The 19,003-nt window shown below is 44.7% G+C and overlaps 1 protein-coding gene across 1 annotated transcript in view; it reads right to left on the bottom strand.

The window, feature by feature from the left end:
• The window catches only part of LOC134531368 (mucin-1-like), a 39,738-nt gene extending 21,462 nt beyond the window's left edge, over nt 1-18,276 (bottom strand). Inside the window, exons 1-3 of the mRNA XM_063367069.1 lie at nt 18,223-18,276; nt 9,333-9,459; nt 2,030-2,157 (exon numbers count right to left, since the gene is read on the bottom strand). Coding sequence (XP_063223139.1) covers nt 2,030-2,157; nt 9,333-9,459; nt 18,223-18,276 — 309 coding nt within the window. The remainder of the gene's footprint in view (nt 1-2,029; nt 2,158-9,332; nt 9,460-18,222) is intronic.
• Nucleotides 18,277-19,003: the final 727 nt, after the last annotated feature.

The following is a 19,003-nucleotide window of genomic DNA, read 5'->3' as shown; positions in this document are numbered from 1 at the left end:
CGCCACTCCCCGTTTCTCCCCGCCTCTCCCGGCCAGTCCCGGTCACTCCCGGTCACTCACGGCCACTCACGGCCACTCACGGCCACTCACGGCCACTCACGGCCACTCCCGGTCACTCCCGGCCACTCATGGTCAATCCCGGCCACTCCCGGCCACTCCCCGCTACTTACGGCCACTCACGGCCACTCCCAGACACTCCCGGCCACTCCCGGCCACTCCCGGCCACTCCCGGTCACTCACGGTCACTCCCGGCCACTCCTTGCCACTCCCTGCCACTCCCGGTCACACCTGGTCACTCACGGCCACGCCCGGCCACTCCCGGCCACTTACGACCACTCACGGCCACTCACGGCCACTCACGGCCACTCTCCGCCACTCCCGGCCACTCAAGGCCACTCCCGGCCACTCCCGGCCTTTCCCAGCCACTCCCGGCCTATCCCCGCCACTCCCGGTCACTCCCGACAACTCACGGCCACTCCCGGCCACTCACGGCCAACCCGTCCACCCCCGGCCACTCCCGGTCACTCCCGGTCACTCCCGGCCACTCACGGCCACTCACGGCCACTCACGGCCACTCCCGGCCACTCCCGGTCACTCCCGGCCACTCACTGTCACTCCCGGCCATTTTCGGCCACTCCCCGCCACTCACGGCCACTGCCTGGCCACTCCCCGCCACTCCCGGTCACTCCCGGCCACTTCCGGCCACTCCCGGCCACTCCCCGCCACTCCAGGCCATTCCTCGCCACTCCCCGCCACTCACGGCCACTCCCCGCCCCTCCCCGCCACTCACGGCCACTTCCGGCCACTCCCGGCCACTCACGGCCACTCACGGCCACTTACGGCCTCTCACGGCCACTCACGGCCACTCCCGGCCACTCTCGGTCACTCACGGTCACTCCCGGCCACTCCCCGCCACTCCCCGCCACTCCCGGTCACTCCCGGTCACGCACGGCCTCTCCCGGGCACTCCCGGCCACTCCCCGCCACTCCAGGCCACTCTTCGCCACTCCCCGCCACTCACGGCCACTCCCCGCCCCTCCCCGCCACTCACGGCCACTCCCGGCCACTCCCGGCCACTAACGGCCACTCACGGCCACTCACCGCCTCTCACGGCCACTCCGGGTTACTCCCCGCCACTCCCGGCTACTCACGGCCACTTACGGCCACTCCCGGTCACTCCCGATCACTCCCGGCCACTCACGTCCAATCACGGCCACTCCCGGCCACTCCCGGCCACTCCCGGCCACTCCCGGCCACTCCGGGTCACTCCCGGCCACTCACGGCCACTCCCGGCCACTCACGGTCACTCCCGGCAACTCCCCGCCACTCCCCGCCACTCCCCGCCACTCCCGGTCACTCCCGGTCACGCACGGCCTCTCCCGGGCACTCCCGGCCACTCCCTGCCACTCCTAGCCACTCCCGGCCACTCCCCGCCACTCCAGTCCACTCCCCACCACTCCAGGCCACTCCCCGCCACTCCCGCCACTCACGGCCACTCACGGCCACTCACGGCCACTTCCGGCCACTCCCGGCCACTCCCGGCCACTCCCTGCCACTGCCGGCCAATCCCGGCCACTCACGTTCATTCCTGGCCACTCCCCGCCACTCCCCGTTACTCCCCGCCTCTCCCGGTCACTCCCGGTTACTCACGGCCACTCCCGGCCACTCACGGCCAACCCGGCCACCCCCGGCCACTCCCGGTCACTCCCGGCCACTCACGGCCACTCACGGCCACTCACGGCCACTCCCGGCCACTCCCGGTCACTCCCGGCCACTCACTGTCACTCCCGGTCATTTTCGGCCACTCCCCGCCACTCACGGCCACTGCCTGGCCACTCCCCGCCACTCCCGGTCACTCCCGGCCACTTCCGGCCACTCCTGGCCACTCCCCGCCACTCCAGGCCATTCCTCGCCACTCCCCGCCACTCACGGCCACTCCCCGCCCCTCCCCGCCACTCACGGCCACTCCCGGCCACTCACGGCCACTCACGGCCACTCACGGCCACTTACGGCCTCTCACGGCCACTCACGGCCACTCCCGGCCACTCTCGGTCACTCACGGTCACTCCCGGCCACTCCCCGCCACTCCCCGCCACTCCCCGCCACTCCCGGTCACTCCCGTCACGCACGGCCTCTCCCGGGCACTCCCGGGCACTCCCTGCCACTCCCAGCCACTCCCGGCCACTCCCCGCCACTCCAGGCCACTCTTCGCCACTCCCCGCCACTCACGGCCACTCCCCGCCCCTCCCCGCCACTCACGGCCACTCCCGGCCACTCCCGGCCACTAACGGCCACTCACGGCCACTCACCGCCTCTCACGGCCACTCCGGGTTACTCCCCGCCACTCCCGGCCACTCCCGGTCACGCACGGCCTCTCCCGGGCACTCCCGGCCACTCCCTGCCACTCCAAGCCACTCCCGGCCACTCCCCGCCACTCCAGTCCACTCCCCACCACTCCAGGCCACTCCCCGCCACTCCCCGCCACTCACGGCCACTCACGGCCACTCACGGCCACTTCCGGCCACTCCCGGCCACTCCCGGCCACTCCCCGCCACTGCCGGCCAATCCCGGCCACTCACGTTCATTCCCGGCCACTCCCCGCCACTCCCCGTTACTCCCCGCCTCTCCCGGCCAGTCCCGGTCACTCACGGCCACTCACGGCCACTCACGGCCACTCACGGCCACTCCCGGCCACTCCCGGTCACTCCCGGTCACTCCCGGCCACTCACGGTCACTCCCGGCCACTCCCGACCACTCCCCGCTATTCACGGCCACTCACGGCCACTCCCGGCCACTCCCGGTCACTCCCGGCCACTCACGGCCACTCACGGCCACTTCCGGCCACTCCCGGTCACTCCCGGTCACTCCCGGCCACTCACGGTCACTCCCGGCCACTCCCGGCCACTCCCCGCTATTCACGGCCACTCACGGCCACTCACGGCCACTCACGGCCACTCACGGCCACTCCTGTCTCCGAGGAACGTAACATTCAGCCGTCCTACTAAACCGCGGTCATGCACCTTCCGATTCTGTATTTATCTGTGTCCTAAAAGTAATAGGTAGGAAAGGTAAGGTCTGTTACAGAAATTAAATTATCTCAATTATTACATTTTCGCATTACCTAATGTATGCAGCCTACGGTAAGGTTTCACTCACCTAGGTATTAGCAGCTAAAATAAAAGGGTTACGTTACCGACACGTAAAATACTTTCAGATCGTGAGAATGTATGAAATATCGTTAAATGGTGTCTTGTTTTTAATTTAAGTTTAATGATTAGAGAATTTCAAGACGGCGTCCAAATGTCAGGATGGTGGACGCCATATTAATAAATTATTCCTGCACACTATCGGGTAAAATTAAACTAATATGTCGGTAGCGCACACTATCAGACGAAAACAATATGTCTGATCCAAGATGGAGTCCTCCAGCAGGCCAAACAATATGTTGGTGGGTGGTCAGTCTGCCAGTAGCTTGTTTGGAGGGAGGATCTGTCATCATTTTTAATCGATCGCCTTCGCCGGGTTCGAACCGAGTACGCCATGATGCAACTACGTTTTTTATTATTAATTAATGAAATTATTTTTTAATTGTAATTTTTTTTTCTGTTTGAATTGTATAATAAATACGGATAGTAAATTTGGCAGCCAGTTTTCAAAAAGGAGGAATATTTAAAATTCTATTTTATTTATAAATTTTTTATTAATTTTAAAAAATTCCCATTAATATTGGATTATAAAACGGATTACCAAGATGGCGACCGTAAAAAAACTGCAAAGATGACGTCATACACATACAAGATGGCGACCGTGACGAAAAGAGCAGCGACCTAGAAACCAAGATGGGGGCGTAACGAAACTTGGAACATTTTTAGAAGCCAAGATGGCGGACGTAACGTCCTAATACAAGATGGCGAAATGATGTTTATCATAAGTTTTATTAATTTTTTTTATAAATTTTACAATTTGTCTGGTTTAAATCGGATAATAATTACGAAATTTCAATTTGGCAGCTATAACGAAAAGTGCCACGATGGTGGTATAGGTCAAGGTCAAGGTCAAAGCTCCTCACCAGAGGCTTATTGGAGTCTTGCCCATGGGTAACTTATGCCTCAATGGGGACATTTCGAATTTTTGAGTATTTTCCTAAATTTTCCTTAAAGACGGGAATTTTTCCCATGAAACAGGGAAATTTTTTAAAAATTTGGAGTCATTTTTGAGGAATTTTAATGAAATTTGACTCCAAAAATGGCCGCTGTGACGTCAGAGGTTGGTTGGTCTTTGACGCCACCTCACACCCCCTCCAGACTCCAGTCCCAGAAAATACATCTGACGTTGCACAAGCGAGCGGTGAGCTGCAGTTAAGTTAGGGACTATTGGTAAAGGCATGCATTTTAGCTCGAAAAAAATATTTTCCCTTATTAGACTGCAATCAGCTATGCTCGCGCTAGCGATTGTTCTTTTGTAATAGGCGGCCGTCTGCAAGGAGAAGCCATCTCCCTGTTTGGCCGAGTCATTCAGGACGCATTTGCTCCGGCACCGGATGGCTGTGATTGGTTTGCTGACAGAGACCCCGCCAACCACGAAACACAGTTGATGTTACAATGTTTTAAGGTGGCCCCTGCTCAAGCCTCTACGGGACTGGTAGCGGCGACCCTGTCATTTTACGATACCACACAATATTACGTTGAATTTTCCAAATGTCCGTGAAAAAATATCCGTTTTTTTGCCTTTCTTACTGTACAAAATAAAGACGTTGCATACGAAGTCATGGAAAGGCTCTTTAATGCTATTCGTAATCAGACACTTGCAATGGCGCTATAAAACACCTGGAGCACTGCCCAGCCAGGCGGCTAGTTTCGGAATATTTCCGCGGAAACTGCACGGCCCTACTTTAGGGGCTTCCCTCTTGAGGGCTGCGCCGCACGCTAGGACTCGGGCGGAGGGTCAAATGGGCCGCGAGGGACTCCGCATCGCGCGGATTCCTGCGTGAGTCACAGCCGGGGGAGACAGAGGGGGCGCAGATAACACGCGACACTAAACCCGTGACCGTGCGCCGCAGTGTCACGTGGCCCGCGGCATGTCCAACCCCGTCCCCCCTCCCTCACTTCCGGCAGATAGCGCCGCGTCATTACCAGCGCGGAGGGGACTCCTGTTTCAGCCGAGAGACTTCTCCCCTCCTTGCAACACCCTCGCGCATCATGTAGCCCGCTGGACCCCAGTAGTAGTGCAGGGTGAGGAGTGGTGATAGTCACCGCCATCTTGGATTATGACGTCACTGCGGACATACTGGATGATCTTGACCTTCGAAATCCGCCAAAAATTTCCAGTTCTTAGAAAACAATTCCGCCAAAAAACCTCAACAAAAATGGGAAAAACAAAAAATTCGCTATTCTGAAGGAAAAATTCCCGTTTTAAGGGAAAAGTTCCCGTTTTAGTTTTTAAAAAATTCCAATGGCTTAAAAATTTCCCAAAGTGGCTTAAATTATATATGGGAAAGCCGCCATAAGCCGCTGAGGTTATGACTTTGACAATTAGGATGTCATGACCACCATATTGTATTGTTAAGTAACTATTTTAATTTTCATTACCGCCGCTATCTTGGAAATCCGTATATTGTATACTCTAAAATCGGATGTTTTAAAATTAATTTAAGATTAATCAATAACAATTTTAATAAAATGCATTCCGCCTTTTGGATTTTTACGTCACAACTGCGATCTTGAAAATCAGTAATTATTATCATTAAGAATACTAAAAATTTTAAAATTTATAAAAAATTGATAATTAAATTTTATTATTATTATTTAATTAAAACGCACTTACATCATGGGGACCTCGGTTCAAACTCATTGAGGGCGAAAATAAAAATGGCGACGGATCCTTTTTCACGGAATCCACCGGCAAATGACCTCCCATCACTAATGCCAAGGTATGTAGATATATATATCGCCAGCTAGTAAGATGACGCGTCCTCCATCTTGTTTTCATCTGCTGGAGGCCACCATCTTGGATGATATATTGTTTTTATCTGCTAGAGGCTGCTGCTGCTATGTTAGTTTAATTTTTACCCGCTAGATTGCAGTAATCATTTACTGCCAGGGTGTCCACCATATTAGTCGCCAATAATATATTTATTCTAGGTTAAAGAATATTAATTTCAATAAATATGGTGGAATATCGTAAAAGAGGCTTAAATTTTACAAATTACTTAAATTCTTCCGAAAAGTCTAGAAAGGTGGTGTATATACGCGCCACTCCGTGAGGCGGCCTCGGGAAACCCCCACAATTCCCAGGCCGTTAAAAGGTAAAAGGGTTATTGACAATGGCCTGAGGCGGGGCGGTGATATATGAGCGGAAGAGAGGGAGGGGGGTAACGAGGACCCTTGTAATACGGCCAGGCACACGTGGCATGCCTTACGTCGATGGACGGCGCGTGACGTCAGTGGCTGTGCGGGGCCGCCAGCCAGCTCCGAACCTGGCGCGCGTCATGGTCCTGTTTGCGTTCGTAACAGTATTTAAAGGTTTTGCAATAAATAAGAACTGATTTAATAGTCTACTTAGTGGATATATTATGATTGTTTTAATTATAATACTTTTTTTCTTTGTCTCGCTGCTATCAAACATTGTTTTAGAAAAAGGTTTTAGATAAATATTATACGATTTACAAACAATTATAACCGATTAGATAGTGCATAATAGTCTCTCTTTTAAATCCACCTAAGAAATTGGTGAGGCAAAGCTTGGAGCATTAGACCTGTTCCTGTGCTAGCGCAGTGGTTTCATGAACGGGAGGGAGTAGGTTGGCTGAAGTTAGGCATTTATAAAATGCAGTGGTTTGATTTGGGGTGGGGGGTTTATAACATATTCCCTCTCAAAAACAAAACACAAAAAACCTATCTCCAACCAAAGGAAATATTTCAAGAAAACAGCGTGAAAAGTTGTTTCATATTATTTTACCAACCCCCTCTTTTCGGAACCAAATGTAATTCTGCGTACGCATTTGTAACAAATGTCAAATTTATTAGATAACATATTTTACGAGTAGGAAAACTGTTTCGAAAAGGATAGCACAATTAATTAAATACAGTTTTATTCATTACACTTATTTACACTATTATTTAAATTACAACTCTTAAAATGTCTGTCCACAAATAAATCACTTACTCATTTAGTCCACAGGTAATCTCCCCACTGAAGCTTTATTCGACATGGCTCATTTCTTAAGGCCCGTCGCATGTCGTCGGCTTTTGCTCACCAAGGGGTCACTTGACTTTTTCACTTCACTGCCTCGGAGACTGGCGTCGCCGAATTTATATCCGTCTGCCCCTTCTGGAATTATCTCACACACCTTCGATGTGTCGCCGCATCAGGGTCGACTTGACACCCGAAGCTCCCGAAACAATGGCGTCCTAGTTACACCATTTCACATATGCGGGGCTCTGGAAATGTTCCTTACCCTCCAAAGCCGCAGATATTTTAATGAGGAAGCGCTGATGAAGGGGTGAAGCGGGAGGTGAGGGGGTAACGAGGTGCCGTTGCTAATCAGAATAGGCGTGTCGCGCTAATGGACCGAGCCCAGCTCACTGGTTGACTAGCTGGGCCGCTGGGATGCCTCGTGACCTCGCCTCTAGCACACTCGTAGCAATGCAATGTGACAAATAACTTTTTAAGAGCAAAACCTATCGTTTATCAATACAGCCAAAAACAGCCGATACAGTTGTAAACATAGGACATCGAAGTTGGAAAACGAATGACATAACAAAACAACATTGGTTGCAACGTCCAATGCTTTATCCGTGTAATATATACTTATGAATAGGCGTGTGTATATATATATATACACGCCTATTCTTACATATAAACATTCATACATACAAACGTACACACCGAACGCCCAACACTAAAATATTCGTGTAGAACATTCGTATGTCCATTGTTAAACGGCTTATTTGTCAATAAAACTATGAAATCACGTGTCATAGTGGACGCACTGATACATTGATAAGTTTATAAGATATTTAATCACTTTATTGAAGCGAGCTTTAATGCACTTAGTGTTTGATATTTCACCACCAGTGCATTGTATGTTCAGCATCAAAAGTACTACGCTACATAAATAATTCTGACATATTGTTGAAGTATCATTTGTAAGCGGACGCAGATGTGAATGTTGACACCATAATGGTTAGATGTAAGTAAATGTTAGCAAATACTACAGTGTTAGCTTCATGCACAGAAGACAATTGTAGTCGGTGCGCGCTACTCTGGCGGCGAACGTAGTAACTAACCACAGGACGGCAGGAGTTAGACACTGCGCGTCGCCAGCCGTCGGGGGAAATATTGTCAACGCTTAGAAATACGGATGGTTATAAAAAGCGAAAGGGTACTGAAAATTTCTGTGTGGTTGGATACAGTAATGCTTACAGAAATACGTAAATATAAATTATGTTTTATTCTTTCCCAAAGCAGAAAACTGAAGAGGAAAGAAAGGACATTGTGGATTATTGCTGTACACCAACACTGCTTAGAAAGTATGATAAATTCAAAACAGAATGTATACACTATTAAGTAGTCCGTTCATTTACGCACAAACTAATGGAGATTATGTTACTGACACAGAAATCACATATTTTATTTTAATTCGTCCATAGTTTCTTTAGCTGAGATAGTAAAGGAGAGATATGTGAAAACAAACTGTAAAATACTAAGAGACTTCATACATTTCCGTGCTATAACCAACATATCTGTTTTAAAAATTCAACAAAAATTTATGTAAAACGATACTTTTTACTTTTTTGGATGTCACATCCCGTTATACATATTTTACATATGGTCTGCGAATTTAACGAATAAAGTTTTGCTCTCACGTTTCATTAATTTTAAGGAAAAAATTTCAAACAGTGTATTGTGGTTTTATTTTTAAATAAAGCTAAAAAAATTTCTATGTATAAATGGATTGTTGATTTATTATATTAAATACCTAATTTTTTTTAGTTTCGGTGGGTCACTTAGGTAGCAATAAACCTCGTCAAAAATGTACCGTGTTCATTTAATTGGAAATAAAACGTCCGACAACCCAAAATTTCTGAATAACACCCCAGTATATTTCCAAAAAAAAATTAAAGTAAGGCTGCCTCATTGCATCTTTCGAGAGGTGTGAAAGAGCCTCAATAAGGTTAAAACAGTAAATATATAAGTATTGTGAATTACGAAAGTTCTATGAGTTATTTTATTACGCAAAACTAAGTTGCGATACAAACAGATGTTAATGAAAACATTGGTTGTGATTTTGTTTTTTTCCTAAATGCTTCGGTGTAAGATGAAGTGACCCACTTGTGACGCTAACAGTGCAGACGCACGTGAGTTGCGCCTGGCGGCCGTACGACGCCACCCGCTCGGCTCGCCGCGCGCAAGGGTCCTGGCTCGGGTGTCGCCGGAGCGGCGCGCTCTGGACAGGAAACTGCGCCCCGAGTCGCTTCCCGCGGGAACTGTTCAGTTATTCCTGCCACTTCTCGTTGGATTGTTCTCTGCGAGAGGGAGACTACGCCGAGACGCCACCGCTGTCCGTCCACACCGTCGCTGTCGTCGGCTTCGCCGCCACCTCTAGGACTTGAAATTGGTAAGCCCTCTCTATGTTTGTACTCGCAGTTAAGTATTGGACTTGTCCCGTGTATCGCTAACAAGGACTTGGAAGAATTTGCGAGTCGACGATGGTAATGGCATGATACTACTTGGTCTTACAAATATGTTGGCATAACGAGTAACGGGCTGATAGAGTTTGGCATACGGCGATAGCGTGGTTGGGAGCAGGCGAGTGGGCATTTGCATGGTGTGCCTGATTCAAGACGTAACTGCCATATTACAGTTTACGTGTCACTGCCTTGTTACGAGACATGGCCTCCCACAGTAAACGTAGCAGCAGCGACTAATGACCAAGGCCACGAGTGCGGCCACGAGTGCCGTGGAATCAGCACAATGCTGTGTGTTGTGACTTCGGTGGTTTAGCATTAATTTTCATAACGTCTTTGAAATTAGAGGAATTAAGGAAGGCATGCCGGGCTGTAATAAGTCTGTGGATCAGAAATCACCAGAGTTGAACTAACGTGACACACTTAAATTTAAATTCTATACAGGCTCAATAGTAATGTCCAAATAGAGTGGATTTTTTTCACTGCCCGGTAAAAAAAAAATAGTGTTTCGTTTCGCCTTTATTACTGATATCATTTATTTGTATTCTATTTTTTTTTTTGGGATAAGATATACTTAGGCAACATTAAAATATAATAAATATTAAAAATACATTAATACATAAATACATTAATACATTTTAATAGGCAAATGGGAAAATTTTGGTCAACTTACATACGATTAATTATGAATACGTTACATTTTTGAGTTCAAGTTATAACGTTACCATGAACTTTGAATATTTTAGCCATTTATTGTTCATACAGTTAATATTTATTAATATTTAGTTGTTATATTTTTAAGGGTTCTTAAGTTGAAATTAGTTGTTCTAGCGATGGAATTGACATGCTAAGAAGGCACACTGGAGCAGGCTTACATCCATTTTTGACTTATTCGCCGTGCGCCTGCCATGAAGATGGAGTCGTTCGGGGATGCCGAAACAAGGTGATTTACAGCCCGTTACTAAAGTATGCGAGATTCTGGGAGCAGAAACATCTCCGGAAGTTTGGAGTTGAAAAGCAGGGTCGGAGGTAGCCATCTGGGCCCCAAACTGAGACCGACTGCAGCAAGATTGAGCTGTAATAAAAATAAAAAAATAAAATGTAATAGAACAAGGACACACTCAAGGAGGGTCTGAAAATTTATGGGGTGGCAATTTCAGGTTGTGGAGTCCCACTTACTACTTGATGAGCTACATCATCGCAGAAATGATGGGAGAAAAATTTAAAAAGCACGGGCAAAGATACATGAATAAAACTAAAATCTCCATCATCACACGAAACGTTCGGAATACAATTTTCAAATTTACGCGACTATATTCTGTAGTAAAGTAAAGACACCCAGAACTTAAAAGGGTCTCGAGCAGAAATCCCAAAACCACTTCTGTAAGTTTCGTCAAGTAGGCTACTGAGCATAATTAATGTCTCCCCTAGAGGATGAAAGAATGGTAGGGGGTGAAATAGATGTTACTACTAAGCCAAACAGGAGAGACCGGAGAAGGGAGTCCAATATGATGGCCTAGAGGCCAGAATGGGGGTTCTGAGAGGAGGAAGGCCTTGGTTAGTGAGTGTCCGAGAGGTATCGCAGGACAGCGCAACGTGCACTGGCATTTGATAGGAGGGGGGTTTCTGGTGACAAAATGGTGGAAGTCACTAGGGCTAGGGATGAGGAGAGGGAAATCATGCCGACGTTGTGAGTCAGGCAGGGAGGGGAACCATGCTTGCGCAGGCACGATGCACGGTGCCAACATGGAGGCCGGACTTGGAAGATGCAGCGCCTGCGCTGGGCGCTTCAAATGGTACCTGCCGACGGGCGAGGAAAATCTGACACGCTGCTAGCGTGGCGTGGGATGGGCGGCGCGTCCGGTCACAGCGGTCGGACCGACTGTTTCAAGTTTAAATAGGGCCAGATGGGGTATATAAATTAAAGAAAATTAATGTTTTGCCTCTTGAAGCTCATTAAAATCATAAGTAAATAAAACGGAAAACTGTCCCGAGCAAATAACTAAATTGCGGCACAGTGTTGGCAACGTTCTAGATGCCTTCTTCCAGACTAGGAAAAGACTGTTGCGTAGCCGTGCCAGCGAATCAGCGAGTCGAACTGTTGACTTAAGCACCCCGGGGTTGCGCAGGTCATGTAATGTCAACAATGGCAATTAATTATAAAGTAGAAGCGGCTACGGGATATTTAAGACCTGTCGTAGGGAATATGTCACTTATTCACTTTCCCTTAGAATACTTTTCTTTTACAGTGCTAGTGGATAATTTTTTTTTCTTCCATTTTTGTGAGATGACAGTTTTCGAAATAATATGTTCATTGTTTATTCAGTAAAGACGGCAGAAACACTTTTACACAATTTTTAAGTCCGGCTGGTTGAGGACATTTTGTATTTATAATATTTGTTTCACGTTCAACTTACGAAAACAAAATAATAAAAATTATTAAAAAAATAGTTATCAATAAATGATGGGATATAAATGATTTAACTCAAAGGTTACTTGGTTGGGTAAAAGAACAAAATACATTTGCCGAATCACTTCTGCTTTTAATACTGTCTGACATTATTCACATGACCACTAATACACATATTTAACTCTTTAAATAAACTATTCTTAGTAATGATAGTAAATATGATTAATAGGAAACCACATGTAATATTAATGCCACACATAATTATAGAAAGACTCTATCAGCGTACTCCGTGTCCCGGGGATCGGTGGGTCGCGACAGTTCTGCAAGTTGTTCGTGAGTGAACCACTACGCTGCGCCACAGGTACGTGTTTCAAACCCATCACGGTGCCTTCCGCTAGAGGGATGATCCGATAGTTTCATTCCGGTAGAAAGCTAAATGTGTATTCTTGTAACTGCTATAGCGGGTATCGGAGTCCACATTGTCGGGTTAGCGAAAAGTAAGTAAGTGTGGCAACGTTGCTTTTAGTGTTGGCGTCACTGGTAGAAGGCCAATAACAATAAGGGAAGGAGTATTTCTCATAAAATTATGTTATTTTTTTTTCTTTATGTTCATAAATTTTCTCTATATGATGAATTTGGAATTAATGTGTACGAATACATAAGTAATAATTTTAAAAATGAGTGTAAATTTACGTCCGAGAGACGGAAAATCATATGACCCTAAAAATGTTTTAAGCATGGAAAAATATTAACGTGTAATGCAAATGTCAACTTTATTTCTTGTGGAATAATTACTACATAACACAAATATTTACAAACAATTTACATATTCGTGTTCTCTTTTTTTAGTATTTAAAAACATTATCGCATAAAAATACACTTCTTTATTCTATAGATTATGCTTAGTTGGCTCTAACTCGTATTATTTTTGCGTATACTTTAGAGGTGAATGTAATATTTTTTTTTACAGTATTGGTTGGTTCAGCAACTTATTTATAAATGTGTACATTAAACTTTGTATAATCACTGCAAATCGTTACAAAATGATAATTTGACAATTTCTTGTCATTTATTTCGGGAGGAATTTGTAAATGTTTAGAATAGTGTCTTCTTGGAAGCAATTTATGTATTTATCAAAAAGTCTTTCAGCAATTATCTTTTCTGTTACTATTTATTTAATAATAGTTGTGAGGGTGATATTTGTTTTCAAGTATATTTTCTACATGTGTACCTGCATCACAGGAATGTTGGCTAGGTTTGCAAAATAGGAAGAGGTAACAACGATAACCTTTATTTTCATATAAATTGTATTTGAGCGAAATTCATATATGGCTGGACTTGTTTCGAGTGCATTTCAAACAGGAATAGGTATACTTATTTTTTACGAATAAATGTGCATAGCTTAGGTATTTAAGCCTACCACTAGTTCTGATCCAACCAAAACATGACACATTTAGGCAGTATTTAATGTAAAAAACCAATTACATTATAAAGAAACTATGTAATATTACTTAATACAAAAATCGACAAATACGTATCAAATTTCTACACACCGAAAATGTTCATATTTTTCATGTACAGTTAGTGAAATGTTAGGCAACGAAAAATGCAAATATAACTTTCGTTGATATTTAAGAAATTGTTTGACATTGCCAATCACAGAAACAAATTTAATATACTTAGAATTTATATTTGCAGTTCAGTTACAAGCTATTTATCACGAACACGCGTTTTTTAAAGTTTGGTATGTCACTCGTGTTGCAATTTTTAAATGCAGTAAATTGAACATATTCTTAAACCCATCGAATATGAGTTTATATATATCATGTTTTTTTTTCTTTACGATTAAATTAAATTTCAATAAAGTAAGCATCCTTATTAAACAACCATTCACACGATTTTAAATTATTTCAGAAACACAACAGAGCCTCAATTTCCTACAAATCGAAGTTCCGAAGAACAACAAACTCTTAAATCTCTAGTGGAATCGCGATTTCGCCAGCAAAGTGAGTGGCGGAATAGTACCAATAGTTTTCGAAGTCAATCCGATGCATAATTCCGCTAGCGAGTGTTCAAACAAAATTCTATCGGATTAAAGTCATTCCTCCAGCGTAATTATTACGACAGTGTCAAGAATAGGTACCCTGGACTCGCAATGTTCCGTCTCATCCGTCCGCCAATCACGTGGCATCCAGCCAATCAGATGGCCCGAAATATTCCATCCACCCGTCCGTCAAAACCTTACCAAGCTTTAACTTTGGACGAACGGGCGGATGAAATTATAACCTTAAAAATGTCTCAAAGGTATTGATTTTATTAATTTTTTATGTTTGATTATTTGTTTATCTGAATCAATATTAGGTTTTTAAATTGAGTTTGAACAGAGTTCAAATTTAATATTCGAAACAATAATTTTCTGAGACACAAAGGAGATTAATAACGTACGGTAACTTAAAATTATATTTACATAAATATTTTAGAAATTTTTTGCATCTATAAGTGCTTACTTAGCGTACGTAAATGATCGTCAAACTGGTAAAATTTATAGTATGAATTTTCTCAAAAATTCAAGCGTTGGCAGCATACAAGTAGCAATGCATTGTGTGCGTGAAGTCCTCGCACAACGGAAGGAAACTTCTTGCTTATTATGTACCTATAGGTAGAGATAAATTATTAGTATTTTTATTGAGCAAGAGATAATAGTTGCGAGTAGTAAGGGTATGGGTATGATTTAAAAAAAAAAAAAACTTTTTCCTCGCTCTGTACTCTTGCATCCGTTCACTGGCACTTTTTGGCGCCTCTTTTGCCGTGTACACCTGTTATCTGCTTACGCATTTTTTTATTATTTTTAGGCATGATGTTAAATCACGGTATTCAGATGAATTAAAAAAAAAACTCCAAACAAACATTAATTACACTTATATAGTCTATTTCACAAGTCTTTAAGTTTTTTTTTTGATATTTCAAATAACAGTATTGCCATATAAAAAAAATTAATTATACTTATAAAGTTAACGTTAAAGTTTTCTTATATTTTCAATCACACTGTTCACATAAAAATTAATGATACTGATAAAGTTATTTGCAAAATCACTTGCACTTTTCCACACGAAACAATAAATTATAGATACTTTAAATAAAATAAAAATAATAGCGTCAATCGTTAGCCGTTACGAAAACTGAGAGTAGACACACAGAAGCAGCGTTTCGAGAATTACATAGCATCACTGCTCAGTAATTTCTAACTTTACCCCGCCGTCTCGCCTTCCAGCAGTTACAACTAGCATATAGCATGCTACGTTACATATTTTTTCCGTCTTCCCATTCGACCGCTAGCAAATGCGTTGGAGTGGCGTCGCTGCTGACGCACTCTCCTCCTCTACCGGTTCCCCCACCACTGCCTATTCCCCTCTTCATCCCGATCTTCCACCGCGTACCCAGGGCCGGTCCTAGGTACAAGCAAGCTACGCGGCCGCGTAGGGCGCTGGTCAAAGGGGGGCGCCGAGCCGCCGGCCTTGTCCATGGTACATATTAGTACCTAGTTTACGTGACCCGGCCGGGAATTGAACCCGGATCGCCTTGGTGGAGGCGTTCGATCTAACCGCTCGGCCACCGCGGCCCGAAATATAAAATAATAAGCACTAATATCAAAGAGAAGAGAATATTTGTTAATAAACAAGCAGTTAGAGTAGAGTGTTTCTTCATGGCATTACTTATTTTTTTCTTGTTTAGTTTGCACATTCTCGTGACATACTGCGAAGGTGTTTATCATTAACTTATGTACCACGCACTCTAAAGTTTGACGTCTCGTCGGAACTAATTTGGTGGGCCCAACTTCACATCACGCAAGACGCATGACGCAGCAGAGTACTGTAGAGCAGATGATCTCTCTCTTTCTCACACTTATACACACACCGCCAGGCGCCACGCCCCTTTTCCAACGCGTCTGTTAGGTAATATGAACTCGTCCGTAAATAATACCTCGGCACGGCAGCGTGGGAATAGAATGATATTGACGTGAAATGGAAATGCCATTCCCGAATTAGTTGTGTCAACGGAGTTGTACGAATTGGTTGTGTGAAGGTTATATTTTATTTTGTTGCCTATAAACTAATAATGCTGTGCAGCTGTGGTTTTCGTGTTGTTATTCTTGTAATTATTATTAATTAACATAATGTCGAGTAGTAAAAAAACATCTGGGTCATTTAACCGCAAAAGAAAATTACAACATGTGAAAGAAGATGAGAAGCAATCGAAAGCTTTACAGATATTTTTTTCGGCTTCAACTTCCATAAAGGTATTGGACAAACAAATTTTAGCCGAGCATGTTGGTGTCGGTGAAGAGTTGTCAGTGTCGGAGGCTGTCGCAAAACCGCCACTGCCGTCTGAAAGTTCTCCAGCTAAAGTGTTGTCGTTCATAACCAAAAATGGTTGTATGGACACCTTCCCAAACATTTTTGTTGCGCTGAGAATTCTTCTGACTCTTCCGGTTTCAGTGGCCAGTGGTGAAAGAAGTTTTTCTAAGTTAAAACTGATAAAAACTTATTTAAAATCAACGTTGTCTCAAGAGCGTTTGAGTGGGCTGGCAACAATGGGCATTGAAAATGAGTTGCTTAATTAAATGGACACCGATTTAATACTCAATGAATTCGCAAAAATGAAAGCCAGAGAAATCTCTTTTTAATGATTTATTTTTAGTTTTGCCATACGTTCTTATAATGTGAGTGTAGTTATATTCATTTGCATTCTCTTTTTTATGTACAGTTATAACATAGGTGCGTTTATATTCTTGTAAAAATTGATGCAAGTTTGTAAATTATTTTATCTAATATCATTATTTAATTTATTGAAGTAGTGAGTGTATGAATAATATTACAGATAACCACGTGGTACTGCTTTGTAAACCAAAATTATCAAAAGCGCTTTTAATAAAGTTATCATTTTCGATTTTTTTAAATTTCTTTTGGGGGGAAGGGGGGCGCCAAAATGTTGTTCGCTTACACTTGAAAAATGTGTAGGGCCGGCCCTGCGCGTACCTAACTATTCCCCTCACGCGATCGGAATTTTCGTAACTCTGGGAAATGGTAGCCCCCTCAGCAAGGAAGTGTCACTGGAATATGAAGCCCGACCCGCGGATGGTTGTGAAGTAGCTGCTCCCGCGGCAGTGGTTGCGTGCCTCGCCGCCTGGAGCGCCACTGGCCGGCGAGCACACGTGCACGCCCCCCCTCCAGCGAGCCGGCGCACACGTGTTCAGTCCCCCTCCCCTCCAGGGCTGGAGACTCGCCCGGGAGGCGCTAATCCCGCGCAGGTGGCCGCTACCCGCTACCTCACGTGGCTGGGCGCTGGGCTCTCTACACGCCGTGTGCGGAGTAGAGTGGTGTCTGTTCACGAGCCGAGGGCCGGGACGTAGTTCGTTTTAAAACCGTATTTTTATAAGACTGACAGTACAGGTATGGAACTTGCATTACACCTTTATCTTCTTTTCTCCGCCATATAATATTATGATTAGGTACCACTCAAGTCTCATAGCTGCCCTACGCACGACGAGAAGAATGCGGCCAGTTCTCAGTCTTGTGCTTAGAGGCGATACCGCGCTAGAAGCACCAGCGAGTATCGCACTTATCATTCCGCCACAGTAAAACAAATACATCCCTGATTGGGCGTGTCCTTTAAGTAATACGGCGGGTTTCCTGTTTATGATTGAAGTGTTGGTAGTTAATTCCAGCCAGTGGAGACGGGATTAAAATGCCACTGACGAGAGGTATATCCTCCGCTTGAGTGAGCCTAAAAACGACTACCAAGGTACTCGTTGCCACTGGCGAGAGGCATAGCCTCCGCCCGAGTGAACATCAACCTCTCTTGTGCTTTAAAATCTCCGTACACCGCTGCGCCTAACTGAACAATCTATTTTTATTGCAAACATATTTACAAACAACTAACCGAGTCAGCTGAGCAGGCTACCCCCTCCACCCATACGTGCGGCCACACCGCGCGGCCTGTTACGACAATTTCCCCAGTAACCGCGGCCAGTGTCTGCGCCAGCGCGCTGCCGGAAAACAAACAACAAAAGAATGTACACTATGCAAGCCAGCAGCGCGCCGCGCCAGCCCCGTGCCCCAATTACCTGGTCACGCCACTTGCGCCGGCAGTGAATCGAGCCGCCGGCCGAGTGTCCCATCAGTAAAGTCCCCAAATTTAATTTCAAACACACTGGAAAATTTTGAACCACGACAATAATAAATAATAATAATTAATGTTTGTTTGTTTGTTTGTCCCGTATGCGTTTCTATAACATTCATCGGTTTACGATGAAACTTTGGTGAGTTGTTATTCGCATGCCCGAAAAGGTTTCTGAGTTAGTACAACCATTTTACAATAGGTGGCTCACGAATCGTTTCAACAAATTGATTATTTTATATAGTTTAGCGGCAGTTCACGTGTTTTCGGCGTATGAGTGCGTACGCATTACAGAATTAAATATAAAATAGAGATAGAGAGAGATAGACTGATAGCGAGATAGATAAATGATAGAGATGTAGTCTATAGAGAGATAGAGGGTATAGAGAGATTGAGAGAGATGTGTAGAATGAGATGTAGATAAATAGATAGGTATATAGAGATATATAGAGAGATACAGATATAAAGTTATATAGATGAGAGATATAGAGAGATAGTAAGATACATCGAGGGAATTATTGAGAGAAGTACTTTTAGACATATATGTAGATAGTGCGATAAAGATATAAATATATAGTGATATATATAGACAGAGATGTAAAGAGTTAGAAAAATAGAGAATTATAAATATATATTATTCGTATATGTGTACCTACTTCAACAAATTACTATATATATATATATATATATATATATATATATATATATAGAATGAGCCGCCGGGCATT

This window comes from Bacillus rossius, chromosome 3, assembly GCF_032445375.1.
Source record: "Bacillus rossius redtenbacheri isolate Brsri chromosome 3, Brsri_v3, whole genome shotgun sequence".
NCBI classification, from domain to species: Eukaryota; Metazoa; Arthropoda; class Insecta; order Phasmatodea; family Bacillidae; genus Bacillus; species Bacillus rossius.
This window is presented reverse-complemented; position numbering and strand designations above follow the sequence as displayed.